This window comes from Centroberyx gerrardi, chromosome 1 (genome assembly GCF_048128805.1).
Source record: "Centroberyx gerrardi isolate f3 chromosome 1, fCenGer3.hap1.cur.20231027, whole genome shotgun sequence".
NCBI lineage: Eukaryota > Metazoa > Chordata > Actinopteri > Beryciformes > Berycidae > Centroberyx > Centroberyx gerrardi.
In genome coordinates, this window is record NC_135997.1 from 18,764,707 (window position 1) to 18,789,186 (window position 24,480).

The 24,480-nt window shown below is 40.0% G+C and overlaps 1 protein-coding gene across 4 annotated transcripts; it reads right to left on the reverse strand.

Moving 5' to 3' along the window:
- Positions 1–1,074: 1,074 nt before the first annotated feature.
- On the reverse strand, positions 1,075–24,480 carry syt9a (synaptotagmin IXa). Of its 4 annotated transcripts, none has more exons than XM_071907081.2 (8): positions 24,333–24,480; positions 14,647–14,788; positions 14,299–14,523; positions 13,542–14,097; positions 5,247–5,367; positions 4,947–5,118; positions 4,515–4,656; positions 1,075–1,137 (listed from the first exon to the last, which is right to left on the reverse strand). In XM_071907081.2, the coding sequence occupies exons 1-8, from the start codon at positions 24,478–24,480 to the stop codon at positions 1,075–1,077; spliced, it is 1,569 nt and encodes a 522-aa protein (XP_071763182.1). The 4 variants fall into 4 exon arrangements, with proteins under 4 accessions (XP_071763182.1, XP_071763181.1, XP_071763180.1 ...); XM_071907080.2 differs by having other exon boundaries at positions 14,299–14,486; positions 14,583–14,788; XM_071907079.2 differs by having other exon boundaries at positions 14,299–14,435; positions 14,493–14,788.

A 24,480-nucleotide genomic window follows, 5' to 3' on the forward strand; every position in this document is an offset into this window, starting at 1 on the left:
TTGTTTTTGTTTGTTTCCAAACTGCTTCAGAGTAGATGCTAATTTGGCAAAGGTACATTGAGGGCTGTGCCTCCAGGCATTTGTAATCTGCTCACACATGCAGCCATTCTTGCCTGTCACGGTGATCCACTTGGCTGCCTTTTCATTGATTGGATTTGTAATATGCTAATCTTCAACAGAACTGACATGCTACAAAATAAATGACAAGTCTCCTCCAACCCACCATATCAGTGTTTTCCAACCCTTTTTTTAATTTCATTTCCATATATTTTATTCTTTCACAAAACATTACTGCATTTCCTCTACTGTCTGTCTCCACCAAAGGAGCTGGATGGGTGAATCTGTTTCTTGTAATTTCTGAGGGAAAACAAAAATCCAACGCTTAAAAAAACAAACAAAAAAGTATTTGCTAGTTCATCGAAAAGCCAAATTCGCAATCAATGTTGATTACAGTATGACTGTTTTTGTATGAATATTTATTGATAACATTTAACATATCTTACTTACAGATACTAATTCTAGAAATTAATTGTCACTGCACACGTCGTGATCAATTGACAGAACTTCACATTCTATTCCAAAAACAGGAACAGAAACAAACAAAGGAGAAGATATCCCACCAAACCATGACCTCATGCACCAATTCACCACCAAATTAAAAAACAGTATGGCAGTTCAACTGGTTGTAAGTACATTGTGCAAATACAGACACACCCCATTAAAACAAGTAGCAAGACTATGTAAAAAACAGTAACTACAAACCCAGGCTTAGGACTTAAGACTTTTAAAATGTCCTCATGTGCCTGTTGTTGATTTTCTTATGGAACATAATAGAAAAGAAAACATCCACTTTGCGGTCACTCGACATGCAACTGAACCAACCCAGCCCTCCATGCAAAGCTCTTCGAGAAGCAGAGCTAAAGACAGTTGGTGTCTCTCATATCCATGGTTTGTATGGATGTTTGCATTCTTCTTTGAGGACCATGTGTCTGCACTCCGCAGCACCATAATTGTCCAGAGGTTCGGCTGGGGCTTCAAACTGATAGTTGCTCCTGTGTGAAGTGTTGGTCAAGGCTACGGAGAGGGGGGCGTCTTCAGGGAATTACAGGAGCCCCCCTGGCTACTACCTGTGTTCCCCTGGTACTGCAAAGGACAGGCAAGGAGAAAGAATGTAAAACAGAGCTGATCCATACACGTGCAGATCTACTAACTCGCACTGAGTTATATAAACTGATACCGTTATACCAAATATAGCCAAAGAGATTTTCCAACTCCCAAACTCCCACCACTTCATCTTGGAACCTCCAAAGAGATGCACTAACCACCTACAGAGTTATGAATTGGCTAGTTTAACAAGCCGTAAATGCCTCCCGTTTCATCTTTGATCTTTGTAATGTTTGTTTAGTTTCTTTTTTTATTGAAATAGACTGTGCTGCAGTGATTGTTTTGTTTGCCAACTGCATGCAACGAGATGAAAGCTTTTATAGACAAAGTGTTTCGCTTGGCAATAAAAACATGTAAACAGAGCTGCATTTGAAAACCCCTCTGCATATTAGGACTATTTTAAGTTTTTTTGGAGGAGTGTGCGGATAGCGAGGGTTTGTAAAGATAAAACAACCTTGACTGAAATGGCTAGGGAGGAAGTAAATAATACATGGGGTTTCTTGCAGCTCAAATGAAGATTTCAAAGTAGAACTACATACTCTAATTGCCCTGAAGGAAACCATAACAACAAGCTTAATTTCCTTCTCTCTCTCTCTCTCTCTCTCTCTCTCTCTCTCTCTCCCCCCTCTCTCTTTCTTTTTTTTGCAGGCACAGACCTTTGAAGTACACACAAATACACACAATAAAGCCATTATTCCAGGCTGAGTGCACAGGTCATAGACACTATCCTTCAACTCCCCAGCATGCTTCTCTCTTCTCTCCCGTCAGAATGTGTGTTCTGTATTCTCTCTACGTCACCCACTCTCCCTATACTCCTTCTGTCCATGCACCAGTAGATATTGGGTGTTTACATTGGTGTTATTTACAGTACCACGCAAAACAAAATGTGTATCGGTGCCCAGTCCAGAGATAGTCAAGTGTCTTGCCTCTGGAACCACGTGCATCCTCACAGGCCCGGGGTTGAATCCCATCAGAGCTTTTTCTCCTGTGTCTCCCCTACTTTGTCTCCCTCTCTAGTTTCCCACTGCACTATCTAAATAAAAAAAGATAAAGACTAAAGATGACTGAACTGGCACACACTATTTAAACAAGACTAGGGGCCTGTCATGTCTAGAGGCCTGTCAAGCCTGTCAGAGTAGTGATTTAGCGAGCTAACTTTGGGCTTAACAGTGGCTTTTTTCCGTGTCACGATGGTGGCTCACTTTTAAGTTGGGTACATCAAATACCTTGCATGTCACCATGGTAAGTTAGGCTGCTCACCTACCTGCTCCAGAGCAGGTTATGTTCAGGCTATCGTTACATACGACAGCTGGTAATGTAAGGCACATTCTGTAATATATTGATAAGGGCACAGTTTCTTTACTGCACTAGTCTGCAAGCCACAACACGTTATGTACATATGTATGGTCCTCTGCACACTGTTAATGTTCCATGCACATTTGCACAGTATGTACATTGTTTATATCCTATTTTATTGTTTTATAGTCTTACTATTTGTATTGCGTATTTGTTATATTGCTTGTTTTTATATAGTGCTTATACTCTTCTTGTCTTTTCCCTATTGACTTCTATTGCTTTTGCTGCTGCAACAACCTACTAATTTCCCCATGGGGATGGGGATCAATAAAGTGTCATCTTATCATATCTTATCTTATCTTATCCAAATCACCAGTCATCACCATTCCCTGTGGATCCATGGCCTTGGGTACACAGATAGTAATAAGGGCTCTTCACAGGGAACTCATGGCTATAATAGAGGGGTTTATCAAATAGCAGGTATCTTACATTATTTGACTATGATTATGAATAATGAATGAAATTTATTGTTGCATAGTAAGAGCGCTGAAATTCTTTCATAGGATTCCTGAGAGTGATTGATTCAATAGACTGCACTCGTATTCCATCACCGCAGCCTGGGGGAACATGAGGCCGACTTTGTGAATAGAGAATCTTTTCACAGCCTCAGTGTGATGACACAATGACTGTATCAATGAAAGGTATGCCCACTGTGCCTTAATGATGGGGCAGTGATGAGCCTATTTACTTACAAATTTACATTTACTGCAATTTTCTTTCAGCAATCCTCTCTAGCCTTGGCAGCAGCAACAGTGCTATTTTTTGCTGTTATATTTTTTGTATTGCCCATATTTATTCATTATAATAGTTTGTTTTTCTTGAGAGAAAATTAATGTTAGTAATCCATTTACAGTATTTCCCAAACATTTCGCTTTTACAGTCTACTTAATGCATTTAAATTGTTGGCAGCGTTTACATAACCCCGACATTGTTTACTATATTGCTTTTCTTGTTGTTAATTTTTTATTTTATTTTTTTGTTTTGTGGAGCCAGCTATCACAAAGATACTCTGACTCTGTTGAATTTGCTTTGTGAGACAGACAGTAGGTGTTCCTGGTGATGGCTGAGCTGTTCTGGTGTAAGGCTAATGGACTAGGTATGCATCCACTGGACCAGCCACGCCTCCAGGCATGCACGCTTCAAAATGTTTAACATCAGAGCAATGACAATATGTTAAACATCAGGGCAATGTATGGTGCTGTGCGTACGATCCAGCCCAAAAATGTTTATTGAATACAAAGATGTAGGGTATTTTGCACTCTGTAGGCTAAGGCTATTTGGCATGGGATATCTGAAACCAAGTCATTTCTTTTAACAATAGTAGAATCAGATAGATATTAGTGATCTCAGATTGGAAAGCAGTACCGTTACAGTACAGTTCAATGGGAATCACACTGTGGATTGTCAATGAATACCAAAGTTCCAACACTGGATTTTTGTTCCCCAAAGATAAAAAAATATTTGCATGTAGTGGATGACACAATTAGAGGGAAGGATTAGGCTCTCACTCTCACAAGCTTTGTCTGCGGTGCCAATTTCCAGAAGGAGGACTTAAACAACTAGCATCAAAAAACAATTTGGTGTTGAAGAAAGGAGCTGTACTATCACTTTTTTTGGACCAAGAATAAACTTAAAGTAGATGCAAGTAACTCTAATACTGGCTATCTTCAGTTAGCTAACTTCTGTAGTTAGACAAGTGAGTATGTATGAGAGGCTAGACATCCTCCACTCAGCCCAATCTCCTTTAATTTTCTGAAATGAGCATGATGTCTTGAAACGCAAGTGACTGAAGATAAGCTTCTACCAAAGATCAGATAATTAGTCAGACTCTGTTCTATTCTTTTGTAGGTAACAGCCTGTTCCTCCTTAAGTCTGGAAACCTAGACGTGTCAAACTTTACGACAGTTTTCTATTTTGTTAATTCAAGTTGTTCTTACCTAGAGTGTGCATACAGACACACACACACACACACACACACACCACACACAACACACTTCAGTCTTCACCTCAACGAGAGGATGCCAGTGGGCGACAGGTTTTCGAGGATATGTGAGCATTTCACTCCAGTGGTCTCGACCAAGGTTCTCTGCATCGTTGCCGACCCGACACACACCGATGACTTCATTATGGCCTACACTGTGGGAACAGGAGAGAGAGAGAGAAACCTATCACAACCCACCCTGCAGTCTGGAGATAATGACGCATTATGCGTACTTACTGTTAAATAAAATAATTTCTTGGATGTCAAAAGAAAAACAAAAATGAAAGTGTGTGACAGAGATGAAGAGTTTGAGTCAATATCTTCCATATTGCACTTCGAAAGCATTTAAACGTCATTGCCCTGCAGCAAATATGAATTAAACATGAGTCAAGTGCTGAAAGTACTGTATGACTTAGTCATAGGGAGCTCTGTATTAGCGCCTCACCGGTCATAGTCCATCACTGCAATCAACAAACTGATCTGGTCTATATTTTCTGGAGGAACATCAAAGACGATGGCTTCATTATAGACTGGATTCAGAGTGTTCCTCTTAGTTGATGTCTTCCTCTTCTTCAATCTGCGGCCATCACACATTAGTGAAACCTTCACATATGGATCTATGAGGAGAAAGAGATAGAGACAGGGGGGAGGGAGGTTCATTTTCATTCATTTCTTTATACAGGATACCAGTGAGCATAAAGTTGTGGTGTCCCAGCAGTCTTACACAGTATCAGTTTTTAATTACCAGATGCTCCAGTGATATCCATAGCCTTTAGGTTGCGGGCCTTTATCATGGTAATGGTCAGTCTGCCTGCAGTAGGCAGGTAACAGAGGGAGAACATCAGATCCCCGAGGTCCACATTATCCTGAGAGAAAACAAAAAACACATTTACAACAATGTTTATTAACTTTTTATACATGACCTTGATGATATACTACGAGTTTTTGTCACCGAAAGTATCTTATGATAAAATAGCTATCTCCCAGTCACTCTTTCATAGACATCTAGTACATAAGAAATTATGTATTTACAATAATTACATTTCACCAGTATTGCAGCTTTACAAACTGACTGAAGGTAAAGAATAATGGCTTGGCCATCTACTGGCACTTGGTTACATAATTAACTGTATATCACTGCAGTGCTGTCAGTCTAGACTCCTCTGAAACACGTCCGTTCAGGAAAACTCCCTTCTGTCACACTGTTCTAATAAAAGCCTCCCACACTTCACCAGAGATGGAGACTTCTGTTCAGCCATAGGAAAGCAAAAGCTCAATTATCACTTGCTCTCAAAATAACTCCACTAAGGAGGTGAGAACCAGGAATAGACACTAAATGATCTAGTGAAGGATTTTAAGAGCTTTCAACAATGCACTGTAGAATTTATAACTGATCTCTCGTATAATTTTCTGGAAAGATATCTATTGATATGTCATTAAGATTGCCATTGTCATTTTGTGCTCTGCTATTAACTTTCAATTCGAAAATTCATTAATGGATTTGTCTTGATCCTCTTGTCCTCACCGCTTGATGAAATCAGTGCTCTCAGCTGAGGGAGGAGAGGTTCTTAAACTTTTTATAGTGGATTCATTGTGATTTCCAGAATATTTCTATACTAGGATGAAGGTCCGCATACACCAAAGCATTAATTAATAAAAGAATTGTGTACATTGGAAGAGCAATGTGCAAGAATGTCTTCATTCCTATAGAATCTTCCTATAGAATTCCTTCGTTCTATAGATGCCTTCTCTAGATTGGTTTTGCAAATTATCCAATTTTTCTTCTCAAATTTGAAAATTCAAACAAGCACACAAGCACAGTCCAATCAGTATGTCTGAACATAAAACTACTAGTACAACTAAGAAACTGATGTGCAGCCTGGAGTTGCTCCATTAACTGTGATTGGAGGAATAACGTTTCAGATTTATGTGACCTTTTACACTGAAATGAGCTTCAAATTCATGTTAAATCCTAAAGTTCAGGGTCCCCTTTAATTCAGAATATTTGAAGAATAGGCTTTTTTTTATAACTTTCACAAAGGTAGTCCCTTTGCAATTGCACCTGGCAATTCAGCCTGCTACTGAGCTGATGAACTTATGGTAGTTAGCCAAAACACTTTGTGGGCATTTCCTAATGAATTAAATACTGCGCCTATAGAAACAAAACTGCTTTACTGTTGTAGTTCAATGTTGTTTTAGTAGAAGCCGCTATCTTTATAGCATTTAGCAAATTCAAGTCCCTTTCCAAATGTTCCAAATGGACCAACTGTTGTATGTTTACTGCTTGAAACGGCTGTTGCCATTGGTTGCTTGGCTACCATGCCTGCCATATGTTGTGCCATAGGTTGTAATAACTGTTACAATGGAGGGGAGAAACTTCATTGTTTCCCAACTTATAAAGACAGACTTTATAGTATGTTCTGTGTGTTTGTTTGTTTGTGTGTTCGTGTGTAACACTTTTTGCCAAATATAGAGTTTGCGCTCGTACACCAGTACAGTTCAAGCATCAACCAACTCCAGGCTGGAGCGCTGTACATCCACATACCATGAAGTAGCTCAGTGAGCACTTTGATCTTAGCAGGTGGAGTTTTTAAAGTCAGTGTAGTTTCACTCACTCCAATCATGCATACCCTTCACCCCTCCACCCGAGCACATAGAAAGCGCTAGCGCACTTGTTACTTTACTTGCTTTTCAAACATAGAAAAGTGGAGTGGTAGTGAAAGTTTAATATGAAAATAGGTGTGAAAGAAAGAAGATAATCGCCTACATCTCTCTCTTTATTTCTTATTTTATTTCTTTCTAAAGGGAATTAGTCTTGACACTGCCGCCATCTGTCAGGCTTGACAAGTGTGTATGCTCTCTGTGATATGGCACTTTGTTTTTGTGTGTGTGAAAGAGAGAGAGTGATTGTTAGTGTTTTATTCTTTTTAATTTATTGTCATTGCATTTTTAGCTCAGAGATCAAAATCATAAAAAAAAGCCACACTATCTTCCATCAATTTACAATCTACTTATATTGCAGGGGAAAACAAGCCAAATATGGTAATAAAACAAAGCATATGGTCAGTCCCACAGGCAATTAGGATTTAATGATAATTCTGCAGTCCCTATCAATTAAGTCAAAGACTCTGTACAATGATTATGACAAATGGGCTATGCAGCATAAGTAAATGAGGCTATATACCTCTCTACTTGTGTCTAAATGTGATTTGCTTGTGTGTGAGTGTATGTGCGTGCATGTGCGCATGTGTGCAAATGTGTGAGAGAGAGTGTCTGTGTATAACTGTGTGTAAGTGTGAGCTGAGTAGTGTGAAACTGAGACACTGAGTAGTGTGAGAATGGATCTCTGGTCCTTTATCACCACTTGTCACATCATCCTAGTCTAGCTGGCCAACAAAGGTTGCTCAATAATCAATAATTAAGGACTCAAGTGGCAACATTACCCCACCACAAAACCATATATCACGTTTTTGTCACTATCAATAGGTCAGTCAGACGTCTGACACATTGACACAACAACTATCTTACTGTGATTTTCATCAGCCTCTCCTCCTCACTCCCTAGCTGTCCCCTCCGGTTATTTTCTGTCACTGTAGACCCAAAGACATCCACCTTACAGTACATCAAGAGCAATTAGGAACTGATAGGTGGGTCATTTATTACGATGCCACTTACACAAACACCTCTGCTGCTCTTCAAATAGCCACCAATCTTCTGCCTTGATAAAGCTATTTCTTTGGGAAGCATGATTTTGTGACATTCTTCTGTGACTATATTCTCCTTCATGAATCCCAATACAACTACAATATAACTTGTCTAATTTGCAAACCACTTCATTTCCATCACATGTGGATAAATGCATAACTTGTCAAACCAAAATAGACCACGCTGGGATGCTGAGAAAACATTTCACAGAATCTGCTGTCTGTTTCCATGACGGCATCTGGTATGTCATTATAGCTGGTACATTTCCACTTCATTATTCTGAAAACTCTGTTTGCTGTTGTCTGCATTAGACTCACAGAACCAGTAATGTTGCCTTCACTGTCTACATGCATTGCATGATATAAGGCTCAAGCTTTCAATATCAATGTGATTTCAAAGCAACTGTCATGGTGGATTCTTGTCTTTCACCATTCACACGCTGCACAACTATAGCAGGTGAGTGAAGCAGGTGTGTGTGTGTGTGTGGGAGAGAGAGAGAGAGAGAGACAGACAGACTGACAGAAACAGACAGATTCTGCCCGTCAGTATTTTTAGAGGGCATGAGTAGGAAGCTGTTAATGGTCTTCGGAGCATTGTAAGTCAGACTTCTTGCATTAAACCTTTGGCTGTGTTGTTCCTTCTATGTTCATATTTGATTGCTTTCCTTCACTAGCTCCTTCTCCTCTGGTTCATCAGTACAGAACAAAGACAATCAAGAGTACATTAAACTGTTTTTATGCTAGACCTATTCTCAAGTGGGTTTGCATCATAGCCCAAATTTGAGCTCATCAATGAAATCACAGTTTAAAAACTAGAAGGGCACTCGGAGAGCGCAGACCTCCGCCAAGGTTCGTGCTATTATTGCTTGTTTGTGAGTCGGATCCGGATCCGCTCCAAAATTGAATGGGTTCTTCCTTGGCCCATGCTACACCCAAGTTTTATGAAAATCGAGCCAGTAGTTTTTCCGTAATCCTGCTAACAGACAAAACAAACAGACAAACAGACAAACGGCACCGAAAACATAACCTCCTTGGCGGAGGTAAAAATCAACTGCTTGCTACCCTGATACTAGCGATAATGATAAAGATAAAGCCCAAAACCAACCAAATAATTAAAAAATAAATATTTCCTGAAAACTGTGCCAAAGCCCCTCAGCTATACTATGAAGGCAAAAGTACCACATTGAAAAGCTTATATACTGTATATGATGCTGTTTCATTTTTGTTCCCCAACAAAAACTACATTCTACTGTAAAAATGAGCACTGGTGCAGTTTGCTCTGAATTTCACTGATCACCAAGAGTAAGGATAAAAGGATTAGCTGCATCTTCTCATACCTGGAAGAAAATTAACAAGTACAGAACATTTCTATGGTTAAGGTAGAGCAACCCTAATGAAATTAAATGAACAAAATTATGCAATTATGCACAGTAGGTTCAACAACATACAGTGATAATTCTATAACAATGATCATGACCAAACTAACACTAACAATTTATATTGGAGAAGACATTTATTTGTCTTGCTTCCACAATCTTTCTATCGCTCATTTTTGCAACCAATATAGAGATGTGAAAAAAAAACTGTCAAGACAAACCAACACTGCTGTTAATGAATATATATGAACATGCAAATAATTAATATAACGCTTCATAAAAAGGTATGCAAATTTTCTTCATGCTGTAATTGCATTGAAATTGGAGCTATGTGTTTATGCGTGCATCTGTATGTGTGTGAGTGTGCGTGCGTGCATAATACATGATCACTGTTGCATTTTATTTTATTTTCATGTTACACACAATAAATGGCTAGCAAGCATAAATAATAAACAAATAAACCTAAACATAATGAAAAGTATTATTCGACAGCTAGGCTAATGAAGACTAGGCTACATGAGTGCAAGGTGTGCAATTCAGACATCGACCTTGAATGCTCTTGTTCTGAAACAAAAATGTGTTAAGGCTTGTTTTGGACACAGAGCAGTGATGCTTTCCTGTCCTCTTGTGGCTGAAAACCATGGAATCAAACAGAGACCAGGTGCAAACCAAGGACCTCACAAACACCAACAATACCACTGCACCAACTGGGACATACAGCTTGACTCAGCAGCTAGTGAGTCCTTTGAGTGTTGGGTTTGGCAGAACTTAGTAAAATAATTCAATATATTTAGGCAAACAAGGGAGAAAAAAAATTAGATGAGACTTAGATATTTGGATCTCCCAAGAGAATCCTGTTTTTTTTGTCTTGTCACTCAGGTCTTCCATGTCAGTTTGATTATGTCTGCAAGCTGCTGCTTTTCTACCGTTCTCTGAAAGCTTTTCCAAGAGGTGAATTTGAAATTGTGGCTTTTTGAAAGGTTAGGTAGAGTTTGCATGTTTTTACTACATTTCATTTTTTACTTCATTTCACAAAGTACATTCAATATTCAATTTCACAAATTCAGAAGACATAATTCAAATTCACTTGTCTGGTGGCATAAATCTCACCCCGGATAATATTCATATGAAAAATGGTTATGTTTTAAAAATAAGCTGAGTGTGGCTGATTACCCAAAAATATGTTTTGTACACATATTGTCAACTATCCGCTACCCTCAGGAGGAATTCTCAGCATGTAATTAAAAGGAAAGGCCTGCACTCCACGCGTTTATTTAAGGGGAGTGTAGGTAGCAACAAATTATTAATGTAGCAGAGGCAAAAGAAGCTGAATTCAAGAATTATTCCTATTCTAGATGATTACATAGTTTTTTTACACCAATTCACCTCCATCAAAATGTGCTCAATAAATGCCTATTAGGCGTATTTATACTCTAGGAAAGCAAGACTGCCAAATGGCAGGAATAACAAGGATAGCAATACATGTAGACAAGACGGGCCACAAAAGGTGCATACATAAAGATGCATTTTTTTTTTCATAAATCATAAGGAGGATCCATATGTCAGGTCATGCCCCAGGTTTGGGAAATACTTACAGCAGCCCAGTAGAACATAGCTTATTCACATGTTAACATGCTCTTTGAAAATATACCCTTCGGGGATTCAGAGCCAATATAGCTCTTTTTATAACTGTAACTTAATTTATAGGAAGCTGCAAGAAATTGTAACACGGTCATGGGAACCTAGAGATCTCATGAGCAGACTTTCCCTGTAAATAGTCCACTCTTAGGCTGTTTCAACCCACCTTGTTACTGATTGTCACTTTTCTAGGCTCGACCCTTCAAGAGGTCCAGCAAAAATCTATGATAAGATTTGGCAAAGATCAAATAAAATATTTCCATATTTCATTGTGAGTAGCATTGCAAATAGCATGTGCTGAACTGGACTGGGATTGTATTTTTATACTTTGACTGAGTACACTCAGATCTCAAGCCACATGAAATGATCCAGCTCCCTGATTACATAATGAGAGGCCCAAAGCACAAGTACAAGTCAGCAGGTTTTTGGATTTTTTTACCCCACCCAAATTACATTAACTACCAAGGCCATATTTAAGCGTGGGATGACAGGTGGAACAGTGAGGAACACAAATTCAGGTCACTAAGGTTCAAAGCTCATTAAATTGAAATGGTTGCAGTGCAGACAAACAATCACTTGCATATACTGCGAGGAACAGAGTTGTCTCTTAAAATCTGGACACCAACAAAAAGGTAAGAATGCCTCACTCATTACTGATTCAAGATCATCCATTCACACAGAGCCACAGCCACACACACAATTGCATGCTCACACACTCCCATTCATGCCTGTATAGGAATGAGCTGAATGTGAGTTTGCTAAATCATGCTAGATAGTTATCATCATACAATAGATCAGCAAGTGTTGTCTTCAGCAGCTACACTTCACTGATGGAACATCACTGACCTCACCGTGATAAAATTAATTGTCTGCTGTAATCAATGGGAGCAGAGAAGTCTTATAAATGCCACTTCAGAATCCCATGGAAATAGAGCAGGATCAATGGCACATTATGGCTAATTTAGCTCACACACTGAGAGGGCTGTTAGTCAATGCAATCACTGGGAGGTTACTCATAAATATTTGCACGTACTGTCTATGACAAGATAGATTTGTCAAATATCCCTCAGCTGCACAAGGTATTACTCAGAGGGAAAAGAGGGAAAACAGATATCACAAAGAGTTCTGACATTTACAGAGAGAGTATGATAAAGGGAAACAGGGCTGATAAAGGACAGCAACATTGGCAGTGACTGCACACAACAGTATGACCCTCAAGATTGTTTACACTCATTAGACAAGTCAACTTTTACACACACACACACACACACACACACACACACATACAGGCTACTGTCAGTGATTTGTTCATGCAACATTGCACGGGGCTCTAAATCCTGTTGACCTTAGGCAGTATAAGATGGATGGATAGAGAACAGGAATTTACATTACCCTACACAAATAGGCTAGTAATATAAGCATGGCTGGCTGAAATAGAAGGATGATTAGAATCTGCAGGGTACCACGTTCGTTCTTTTCCTTTCTTTAATTACTGCTCCTCTCAGAATGCTTTCAGTCTGTACCTAATTATAATTATATTATTATACTACTATTTATAAAAAAGAATGGACCTTACTTATGACAAAATTGGTGTTACAAAGTGCTCTACTAAAAATAAAACAACAATAAATAAAAGCCAATAAGATAAGCAATAATGATACCTGACATGTATTCATATGTAAACAATGTTACATAAGAATAACATAGGCATAAACAAGGAAAATAAAATAAGCAAAACCAAATGATATAAATCCTGCCTGTGAAGTATTTCAAAACCATATAACTCCAACCCATCAGTATCCCACTTGATCCAGCAGAGATACCTATTAGGGGGTATGTCATGGCATTGATCAAATACTTTGCTTCAGGCTACAAAAGCCTCCATCTCAGCAGCGTGGGGAGCTGTGTTAAGACAGAACAAAGTCATCAGGAGAAATTCTTTTTTTCAAAGTGAGACCTATTCACCCAACTCACCAACTAATTCCTTCCTCGTTTATCCAGAGCTGTCAGCTCAGTGAATTCGCAAGCAGTCATTTCTATTCTCTCCTACCACAAAGACACACTTTATTGGGTATATTGTCTTTGTCAGACACCTCGTGCTGAAATGAAGGACAAAATAAAAGCTCTAGCTCCAAATGAAACTACAACACTAACTGCAACAACATCTACGCATCCAAGCACCATCGTGACAGACATTTGATGATTAATGAACTACCTTTAAAATCTAACCTTTTTATATTAATCATTTATTGTTAACTCCTACTCAGCATATCTAAATAAACATGACATGTGTTTGATCGTCCAGAAGAAGTGCTGACTCACCGAGGAGACATACTGGATTTCCCGGCAGAGTTTTGTCTCCCGGGGGAAGTCCACCAGATCCAGGAAGTTATCCACAACCACTTGGCCAATGATGTCATGGCGTGAAAAGCGGTCGAAGTCATAGACACTGAAGTGCAGTTTACGTGTGGGCAGCTCAGAGTACGCCACGGGAAACAGGAACACCTCGTCGAACACGGGGTTCAGCGTCTTGCGGTGCACCTTGGTCTGGTGCTTGGTCTTACGATCGGGCAGCAGGTAGATCTTGACATAAGGGTCAGAGGTACCAGAGAAGTCCTTGGCTGGCAGGTCCTCAGCTTTGTGGATCTTAACTATTAGCTGTTCCAGGTCACAATCAAATTTGAGGATGAAGTGGAGGCGTCCACAGCCCCCGCCTCTTCGACCGCCTTCATCCCCCTCTAGCGAGCGCTGCTTGTAGAGCTCAGGCTTGAGGCGGCCGAGGCCCAGACCCATTCCAGTGAGTGAATCCTGCCTCTGGAACTGGGCCATGTTGAAGTCTGGGTTGGACAGGTTCATATGTCTGCGAATAGACCCTTGTCTGTAAAAACGAGGGACAGAAAAAATCAATATTATGACATTAAGATGCTTATGTAGAGATATGCAGTAGAGCGTATAAAGAGGGGCAGAAAGGAGACTGTTACAAGTTTCTCATGATAATGGGTTACACATCAAAGGAAACATCTCGTTCCCACAAAGGCAAAGAAATCAACAAGAATGTTATACTGACCCAATTTCAGACATTGAGCGACCAGAGGGCGGGGGTTCCGTGGTCTGTCTCTGCATACGAGGGTTGGTGTGAACCCCATTCTCCCGGCTTTTACTCTGGTGGGCATCCAGCGGGATGTCTGGCGATGTGTGGCTGATCTTCATAGCTGCCTCCGGTGTGGGTATGACCACAGGTGGTGGCGACACAGGAGTTACCGGAGCCTCCACCGACACCACCGACGCCACAGGAGTGGGCTCTCTAGTGGTGGCGGAGCAGTGCGAGGACTCACGGCGGTTGTGGGCGGGGGGGTCCACAGCGGTGTAAACAGGCTGACGGGGCGGGGGCTGGGAGGGCAGGGGGCTCAGGGTGGGGTTGAGGTGCCCATGGGCCTCCTTGGTGCTGGGAGAGACCCCGCGCTCCCTCCATGGTATCCAGCAGAGCTTCCAGGAGACAAAGAGGGAGACTCCAAACAGGGCCAAGCCACAGGCAGTGACCACCAGCGACAGTAGGCTCACCGATACATCTGATAAGTTGAGAGGACACAAGAAACGGGAAATAAGGATCAGACATATAGCCAACAGCAGTGAAGTGATACTGCTGTTAGCTGTTTTGCTTTGCTGCAGCGCTATATCACAGGCAGTCCTTTAGTCTGTGACCATCACCACCTTAAGCAGCAGCATCACTGTCATTGACATCAGAAGAAAGTCATTTTTACTCTGTCATATATTAAGTAGTCTACAATTTCTTGCAAGGTTGATAGCCTGCACAGCTTTAAGAGTTATCTTGTCATTGGCTGACAATAAAATCACACTCATGGATGAGTGATGTGTTAGGCAGATAGGTATATTTGTCTGTGGCATCCTCAGGCCTGGTCTCTGTAGACACTTTAGGGGAATGTCCTAAGACGGATCACACAAGTATGCGCTCTTTGAAAAAGCATGACTTATTCTAAGAGTTTTATGGGATTTTCTCCTTTGTTCTTCTTTATTCTTAAAAAGAACCCTTGACGAGCTTAATTAGGATTAGCTAAATTTATTTAATTATCTTCTCTGGAGTATCATCTCTGCCCCAGGACTGTGGCGTGCTCCATGCTGTAATTTTCTCCCCGATTCGATAATAACAGAGGAATAGAGTGTGTTACAAAACAAACGCTGCAGCAAATGCTTGTACATGACCTACCCACGGCCTTATACTGGCAGTAATATTATTGATTGTTTCATTGGGGTCAATATTTATGCTTAAGGCATTTAACTGATGCTGTTATCCAGAACAAGTTAAAATGAGTACAACAGTTGTATACAATAGCCTAAATTCTTAGACTGCCAACATTACAGTACAAACAACCAATAGTATGAAGTGCCAGGGTCGAAGAAGCCCCAGCTTTGCTCCCAGACAATATATGTACCAAATATGTCTACCTCCCAAGAATGACCATGTATGATAGAGACATGCAAGGCAAATAAGTAAAAGCCAGGCAGAATTTTTTTTTTTTTTTTAAACAAGACAGGAGTATTTTCAGTGCAAGTAAGGAAACTATGGGGATGTGTGACGTGGGGGAGAGGAAAGATGAACAGTGGAATGTGAAGAATGTGTTTCTTGAATGATTTTCAGGGTACAATGGAAGATAACGCCACTGTGAGGAACAATCTATTACAAAATGGCCAACTATGCAGGATTGTAATGTATATAAAAGGAACTCATTTGTGTTGCATGCATACAAAAATAAAAATTTTAACATAAAATTTAATTGAACAAAACATGAGCGGCATGTTCATTATATGGGGATGGATCTTTGAGTGCTGACTTTGATCCAGGAAACGTTATATACGAGATGGAGAAAAACACACCCAACTCCTTGTGTCATATAATAAATTAATAATGTATGTACACTCAATAAATCATCAAACCAAAGCATGGTCAGTCAAAAAATGGAACTAAAAAGGTCACTTAAACGGTCAACTATATAAATGGGGTTAAAATGGGGTTGTAGAAGGCACTTTATGCCCACTGAACAGTGAGAGAGGTTTTCTAACAGATACTCACCATGAATGTGTACTAGTACTGTCCAACTGGAACATAGAAAATCTATTCAAAATAGAGATCAAGGAGTGAAAACGTAAGTCTTGCCAGTGCGGAAAATTAGGCATAAATGTTTTTTCGAAGACCTTCATGGATCACACATTTGAAGCCCCCTGGTTGAAGTTATGAATTTCTCACAGTTTATCCTATAAAGTAAAGAGTCCTGCCTTTTCACACCAAAGCAAGACATTGCCCAATGTGAATCTTATCTGGATGTCTTGGTTGTTTTTTTACACAACTGTTACAAAAACCAGGACTCAATCTTTTGCAAGACCCAAATCTTATTTCTGCTTTGTTTGATGCTGAATTTTGCAGTGCCTGGCAACCCATATCTTGTGCTTCAGCCTGAGCCAGCTGATGAGCTAATATTCACATTTTACATTACTTACAGACTTATATTCAATGTTGATGGACACATTGCATGTTACAGGGATCAAACCTTTGCCTTTGTGGTTATATATTATTATATTATATATAATGGTTGCTCTAAACACAAGGCCACCCTGTTGTCCATCTGTCAAATTTCACAAACAAAAATAAATTCTGTACTAAACACAAAACTCCTTTTCTACCTCCATGTTGTTTAAATAATTAGGTTACCTCAAAGCAATATTTGCTGAAAACAACATTTAATCCATGAATTAAACTACTGTAATTGCAAAGTTCAAAAAGCCAGCAACAGATTCATTCATTAGGTGAACACTTGGGGGACCTTGGGGAATATAATGTATGGCTGCCACTAAATTCTGAAACCTTGCAGGTGTCTGATTATTCAAAAATAATTGTTTTTGCAACAGACATTGTGTCAAACATTTAAAATATTCCCAGAGAGAATCTTGTAATAGAGACATTTTACTGTGACACTGTCTATTTCCCCAACTGGCAAGAGGGGATTAGTTCCAGTCTTGCTCCATCACCACTGCTAAAGCAGTCTTTATACAGAGCAGTTGTACCAGGAAATTGTAGATTCTGACTCAGCTTCAACTTCTGTGTCAAGATGACAGGTTGGTAAAAAGGAAGGTGTCATTATCTGACCAGCACATCCAGACCCAGTAAGTCTTCTATGTTTAGTATAGCCAGAACATTGCCAGTGTAAATGCTATGGTAACCATTACTCACAATGTAAATTTTCCTCAAGGTGGTTATGTAACTCACATGAGGGATTATTACATCAAATTTTTTCTCAAAAAAACTGATGATGGTCAGCAAAGAAAGGGGTTGCTGCAACTCCTGACCAATACCTTCTTGCCTAAAAAGGTAAGTTTATAAAAATAAATAAATAAATAAATACATACGTACATACATACATACATACATACTGTACATACTGCAGGAATGATTTCCATAAAACTGAACCAACTCAACATGGTGAGTTAGAGTGTAATTACTGTTAGTGTTAATGATTCCCTCAACAAATGAAAACTGAAACCCATACTTAAGCAGCAAACAAATCCAATGGTAAATTCCATGTAAAAAACGTAAGTCCTCAGCAACACAATGGTAATGGTAATGGTTTAATGGTGGCTAAGTGCATAAACAATCGCTGGGGGGCATGTAAAACGTTTTACAGGAGCATTACACCGGCTCTTAGCCTTTCAAATAAAAGTTTATGGTTTAAAACTATGATTCTGAATAGTATGACAGTGCATTTGTTTATATCAGAACAGGGTCCCCTAGTCACCATGGACAGAGATGTGAGGTGGGAACTCGCCAAGAGTCACCAAGAACTCTCTGATTCATCTTGGTTCTCACTTTCATAGCAATCACACAAAGTTATTTGATTTCACAATGGATGTTCTGTTCTGTTCTGTGAGAAGTGGGTGAGGTGATTGGAGTTCTAGAAACTGATAGAACCATATTGCCTAACTATGGACAACTATTATATAGATCAATGATAGTCCAAAAAATTGATATTGTCTTACCATGGTACTTAGACTAAGTAATTGATTATTAACATTTAAGGTGCACTTGCCCAATTACCATAAAAAAATATATAGTATTTACTAAAAAGTGGAGATAAATTTAATGTTAAAAAATCCATGAGCAGTCAGTCTTCCTCCCAACTTTTGGCAGAGGTTTGTTGGACACCCACAAAAATCATTACATATCACATTAAAACCTGAAGTCCAAAGCAGTGAGTTCTATTTCAATATTAGCCCATCAACTAACTATGATGTATCCCTTTCCTGGTCATCACCTCATAATTCCACTGTGATCTTTATGCACTCTGAGCTGGCACTGGCCCAATGTAAGAAACAGTTCAATGATATTAGGCGAAGGGCCAACAGAAGTTGGCGGCAAACCTCATTGACAGTTTGGCTATGGGTGGGGGGCCATCCACCAGCCAGTCCCTGATATCTAGAAGATGTGGCCGCCTCCACAATCCCCAATATGTGCATCATGGTGCATACTGATAGTTTTATGTTGGATGACAATCATTCACACCACAGCCACGTGCATAGTTAGAATGAAAAATGTTAAGTGTAAGTATGCTGCTTGAGATATTTCTAAGTCAAATTGGCCAACATATCATTCACTTATCATTCACAAAAAGACTTGGTAAGCTTTGCACTGCACTGCTTGATCACTACTGACACACCCCCTGCTGCGCCTCACCTCCCACTTCAGCACAGTCAAGTTCACAGGAAGTCACAAAAATACCAAACAGGCGCAGGTGAGAAAAAAACCCTGTGCACCCAATGAAAATGCCACTTCGCCGGTGCAAAGCCCCGCCATGCGGCACCATGAAGATAGAGCCTTTATATGAACTCTGGTTTAAGCAAGAGCCTCATATTCATGAATATGAATTCAATCCTTATGTCAGCTTTCATGAGGTATGATGTAATGCTCAAGTCATTTATGACATAGAATTGAAATAAAATTATGAAGGACATTTTCAAAATAAAAGTTTTTCTGTTTACTAAAAATCATGCATTGTGGTTTGCCATGAAAATTTGCATGAAGATGTTTCTCAGACACTGTATAATGTTTGCTATGTGTCCTATCCATCTCTCCATGTGCTTCTAATCAACTGGTTTCTTCCAAAGGTAACGATTGGGAAAACAAATCAGGTCATGAACTAATCACATCAGCCAGTAGATTTCAGTAGAGGTTAGGTTAGTGTATAGACCACATTATGTACTGACTGAATCAAGATGGTAGAGTACATTTCTGTGATGAGATAATTTCTTAGAATACAAGATTATCTCTCTCTGTCTAGTGGGTTGGACAACAACATGGCATACACATTATATATGCTATGCCTCCTCTCCTCGTCTTCTTGGTAGTCATGAACCTTTGATTTTTTATGAGGCAAAGGAAATGATGAAGTGATGATTTGTGTAATCACTCAACTACGAGATAGCAGCAGAACTGAATGCAGTCTGTAACATGAGTAACTGTTATCTTTTCCACAACAAAGTCTGCTCATGGGCGATATGGAGTCTCACAGATGCTCACTGACTGCATCTTAATTAAATCTTATCTTAACCAGTACCTTTCACATACATCCACTGGAGGGTAAAACAGTTCAGAGAGCTGCACTGCAATCAGTAGATAATGGTAAATACACTACAATGTGGTAAAATAATCACTAACATGTTAAATATTGTCCTGTTTTAATAACCTTAAAGAGGTTGTAATGGCATTAGTGCTGGGCCCAGATCAGCCTCTTCGTTAGCCATAAAGAGCAAAGAGGACATTTATTGCCAAGCGTTGCAGGTTCAGTGCATGACATACTGTATGTCATTAGTGAGTAGAGGATCCTTCCTGGAAGTCATGGCTTCAATTAGTGCAGCTTCCTGTGTACTCAATGTTCACCTATAGTTTTTCCCTCTACTTCTCTTAATCTCCACCAATCTCTTTAGCATCTGTTATCACTTAACATAGTTTAGAACATCCCTGGTGCCTGAACAATAGTCCAGCAACTAGATTACACTAAATACCACTACATACAGTATATATACTATGACTATGACTAAGATACTGGTAGTCTACACCCTCCCTGGCCAAAAGGGGGTCACCCAATGACAGGGACCGTGGAACACATCAGAAACTGGCAACAACAAAATTGGGGGAAAATAGGGAAAAAAAGACAAAAAAAGAAAGTAAAGAAAATGGCAGTGGCCAGTATAACTTTTATTTTGATTTTTACACTCATTAAATTGCACACTATTCTACTGCTATGTCACAAATGACACAATGACATAGTACACCTAATTAAAGTTAACATAAAGACTTACTATCGTGTGCAGCTGTTGTGAAGCCCTTGCTGAGGCATGATGAATCTGTTACAAAAGTTCATGTAAAATATTACCGCAATGTCCACTCTTTATCCTCTCAATTTTTCTTTTGCCCTTGCTCATATCCTTTCTAATTTCTAATCTCAATAGAATACACAGCAAGATGTGTCGCCGTAATTCTTAAAAGTCAAAGTTTGTTATTCTAAATCATGCCGATTAGTATATAGTATTAGTATTCACACAATGTTATTTAAAACCTCCTGTCACCTTCCATGAGCTATATGCAATTTCCGAATTACTTCTGATCTGAGTCTCTGTAATGATGCCACCACTTTATGACTGATGTGACAGACAAAGGACTTCTCAATAAGTGGAGAGAATGTGCTTTAGGGTGTAACTAAAATCACAGAACATCTTATGCAACCAGGAAACATCCTGAATTGAATCCCTATTGGCAAGCTGTGCTACACATCTGATGTAAAGCTAGGCAATACTTGAAGACAAAACATTAACTAAGGAAGGTTGAAAAATGATGTTGATATATGTTAGTTCTTGAACATGTACGGTGGTTAAACATATTAAAAAGCTATGTCATGTCGCCCTCAACGTGCTCAATGTTGGTGTCATTCATAACAGATCTGGAAAGGCTTTGAAATTAATATATCCATAATAATATATCCAAAAAGCACCGCAAATCATATTACATATTTTGCATATTTCTGTGTGTGTTGTAAGCAAGGTGATCTGTGACTCCACAGCCAACATCTCTGCCTAATACAGGACTGGCTCTCACACAGGCATTTGGTCGAACGGTCATTATTGAGCTCTGAGACTCTGGATACTGGGGTATTTCTACCTGCGTGATTTTGGAGAATAATGTGGAGAGGTTGAGGGGCCCCCCCATCTGAGGACATTGATCCTGGAGCCCACAGTTAGCTTGGCAGGCTGCCCCGGTGCTGCCTGGTGCAGAATGATCTATAGACATCTGGAAGGATTCACAGAGACTGCATCACAACAAAGCGAGTGGACCAATTTTAGAGCACAGGACCTTCAAAGGTGCAGTAGAGTAGGAGGTAACCCAGTGCTGAAAAAGCAATATTTGGAACGTCCAGCTCCTGTGATGTTATTTGCCAAGTCCCGCAGAGTTTGACAACACTGTGAAAGCATTACCACAGCAATATCTCATGCATGTTTAGGCTGTGTTGCTTTAGGACCCTTTCTGTGCATTGTACAAGGCGGTATTTCCCAGGGTGAACATGATAGACAATACGCCCTAATCTATTCTATCCAGTCATGGCACAATCTGATAAGCTAATACAAAAAAGCATATCTGCTTCCAGAAGGGGGCAGTTGGAAGGACCAGGACAGATTGCATGCAGGGTCGTAAATGACAACACCAATTTTTTCCGCTGACCAGGAGTCACAGAAGCCTTGAAGTCTTCAGCACTATATTCCACATAGTTACGATTCCTGAGAGTGCAGTTTTGGTATAGCACTTGTATTACTTGCATATAATGTATGTTATTTGGTATAGCACTTGTATTACTTGTATATAATGTATGTTATTTGGTATACCACTTGCATGTATAATATACAGTATGTATTTATGTCATTAAACAATTATTGGAAGTTGCTTAATTTCCTCATGCTCTACAATTAATGCCCACACAGCATAGCATACAGTATGTTACTATAAATCCTATGTGAGTGGTGCCCTACTACTCTGGGTCCTTGGGATCCAGGGGTCCCACTGCTGGTTTCCTATCCAACAGGTAGTTAATTGCATTCACCTGGCATCCCAGATCTAAATCTTTCCCTATTAGATGTCTAGAATGAAACCAGCAGCGCTCTGGGTCCTGAGAATTGGATTTGGGAACCACTGTCCTATGGCGTGCACATGTTGTCCCTTAGTGCCTTACTAGTGGTACAAGTCATTTTATTCATTTTGATCACAACATGAAGAAGGGAGGATATACTGTATAATTGAATGCTGCAAGTGAAAAACTGACAGAAAAAACTCAGTGCAGCACGATTCACCTTCCGATGTGTCTTTACCCTAAGCACTAAGGGCTTGTGTTTCAATTACTTTGAATTGTTCATTTTTATAATCTTTCTGCTACCAGGCATATCTGACCAGATCCTTGCAAATATTATTTCCCCATAATTAATGACATTTAACAGTATGAACTACAGTTGCCAAGTCAAGATTCTGTGCTCCGTCCAGAAATATTCACGAAAGTCACACAAACATGCATGAGTAATGTCCTTGAGCAAGACACTCCAACCAGCTCTGTAACCCTAACCCTGACCCTGCACTCTGGGTCACATCTGCCAATGATTTATGGTATTGGACTCACCAATTTTCATACCAGTTTTTTACCAGTACTCTGCCCACGCTCTCCCATCTACTTCCCTTGTCATTTTATTAAGGGTGCTGTCATGATTCTGGGTGACACATCAGCTGGATCTGGTATTAAACCTTAGGGAAGCCGTCCTGATGGCCGTCCAGTAACCCCACTACCCAGATAAAAATTCCACTTCTGTATCTGTCCGTGCAAAGTAAAGACAAGACTGGGTATAGGATGAAGGAGAGGGGGGAGGATGAAGATATTGGGGAATAGAGGAAATAAGGAGGGAAAAGAGAGCGAGGAGAAAGAGAGAGAGGAAAGAGAGAGAGGCAGAGAGGCAGAGCAAGAGGGAAGGAGAAGGGAGAGGCAAATGGGGTTTTGGTCGTGGTGAATAACGTGACTGAATGACTGGAGTAGAGGTGTGGAGAACTCTTGTGCAACACGCAGCAGATAGTGTGCTTTCTCTCTCCTCTCGTGTCTTATTTTCTCCCTCGCGGTTTCTCTCGCTCTTTCACTCACTCACACACACACACACACACACGGTTCAGATGGAGATTATGAGGTGTTTGTGCTGGGGATGATGAAACATTACTATATGGTCCCATTAATTCTTCACATGTAGGCTATAAACTGCTTGCTGGTTCCAGATTGCATGTCTCCCTATAGCTCCCCTGCCTGATATCCTTTATGTTCAGCACGTACAGTATGTCCACATATCGTCAGTAAATGCTTCACGTAGACTTTGGGCAAGACGAAGAATTAATGAAGTGAACTTTCAAGGGAGAATTACAATAAGTATGTGCTAGATAGTCATTGCCAATAACGGGAGCGCAAGTGCAAGCTAAACTCAAGGACGAGAATACAAATCCAGTTTTCTATATTGTATCCCTGCCCTTCTGTCTCCTCGGGGAGCCTGGGGAGAAGAGAGAGCCTACGTATAAATCGTACACCCTCACTTTCATTCCAGGGCGCTGCCGGCATCTGCCTGCACAAGTATGAAGAATGAACATATTGACTAATACCATATAAAATAAAATAAAAAAATATAACAGATGCTGATAACATGTGGATGTAGATTTATTGCATGAAAGTAGAATTCAAAAATCGGCACTGTGGATCTGGCAATGAGTGGCAAAGGAAAGCTCTCGCTGAGCTGAGTAGGGTTTTCGTTAGATAAGTTAAATAAGTCTATGTGTGGGGGAAAAATCTACTACCCAAATTCCAAAACAAAGCATGAAAATACGATTGTAGAAGCACTTAAGCAGCGCAACAAGTTAGGCTTAACAGCTTGGTGGACCACCTGCAGTAGTAGGTTTCAGGTGCACGCTGCTCAGTCTCTGAACTCATATGTCCAGAGATCAATGCAACCCGTGAATCAAGTCTGCAACTGATGCCTCACCTGAGTCCGTGTAGCGTGGCCTGGCAAGGTCTCGGAAATAGTAAATGAAATCCAGGCAGTTTTCGTTCTGCACTTCCCCCTTCGAACAAAGATCTGACAGGAGTTCAAGTGCCTTTTGACAAATCTCGTCATCTCTGTCGCCAGGCAT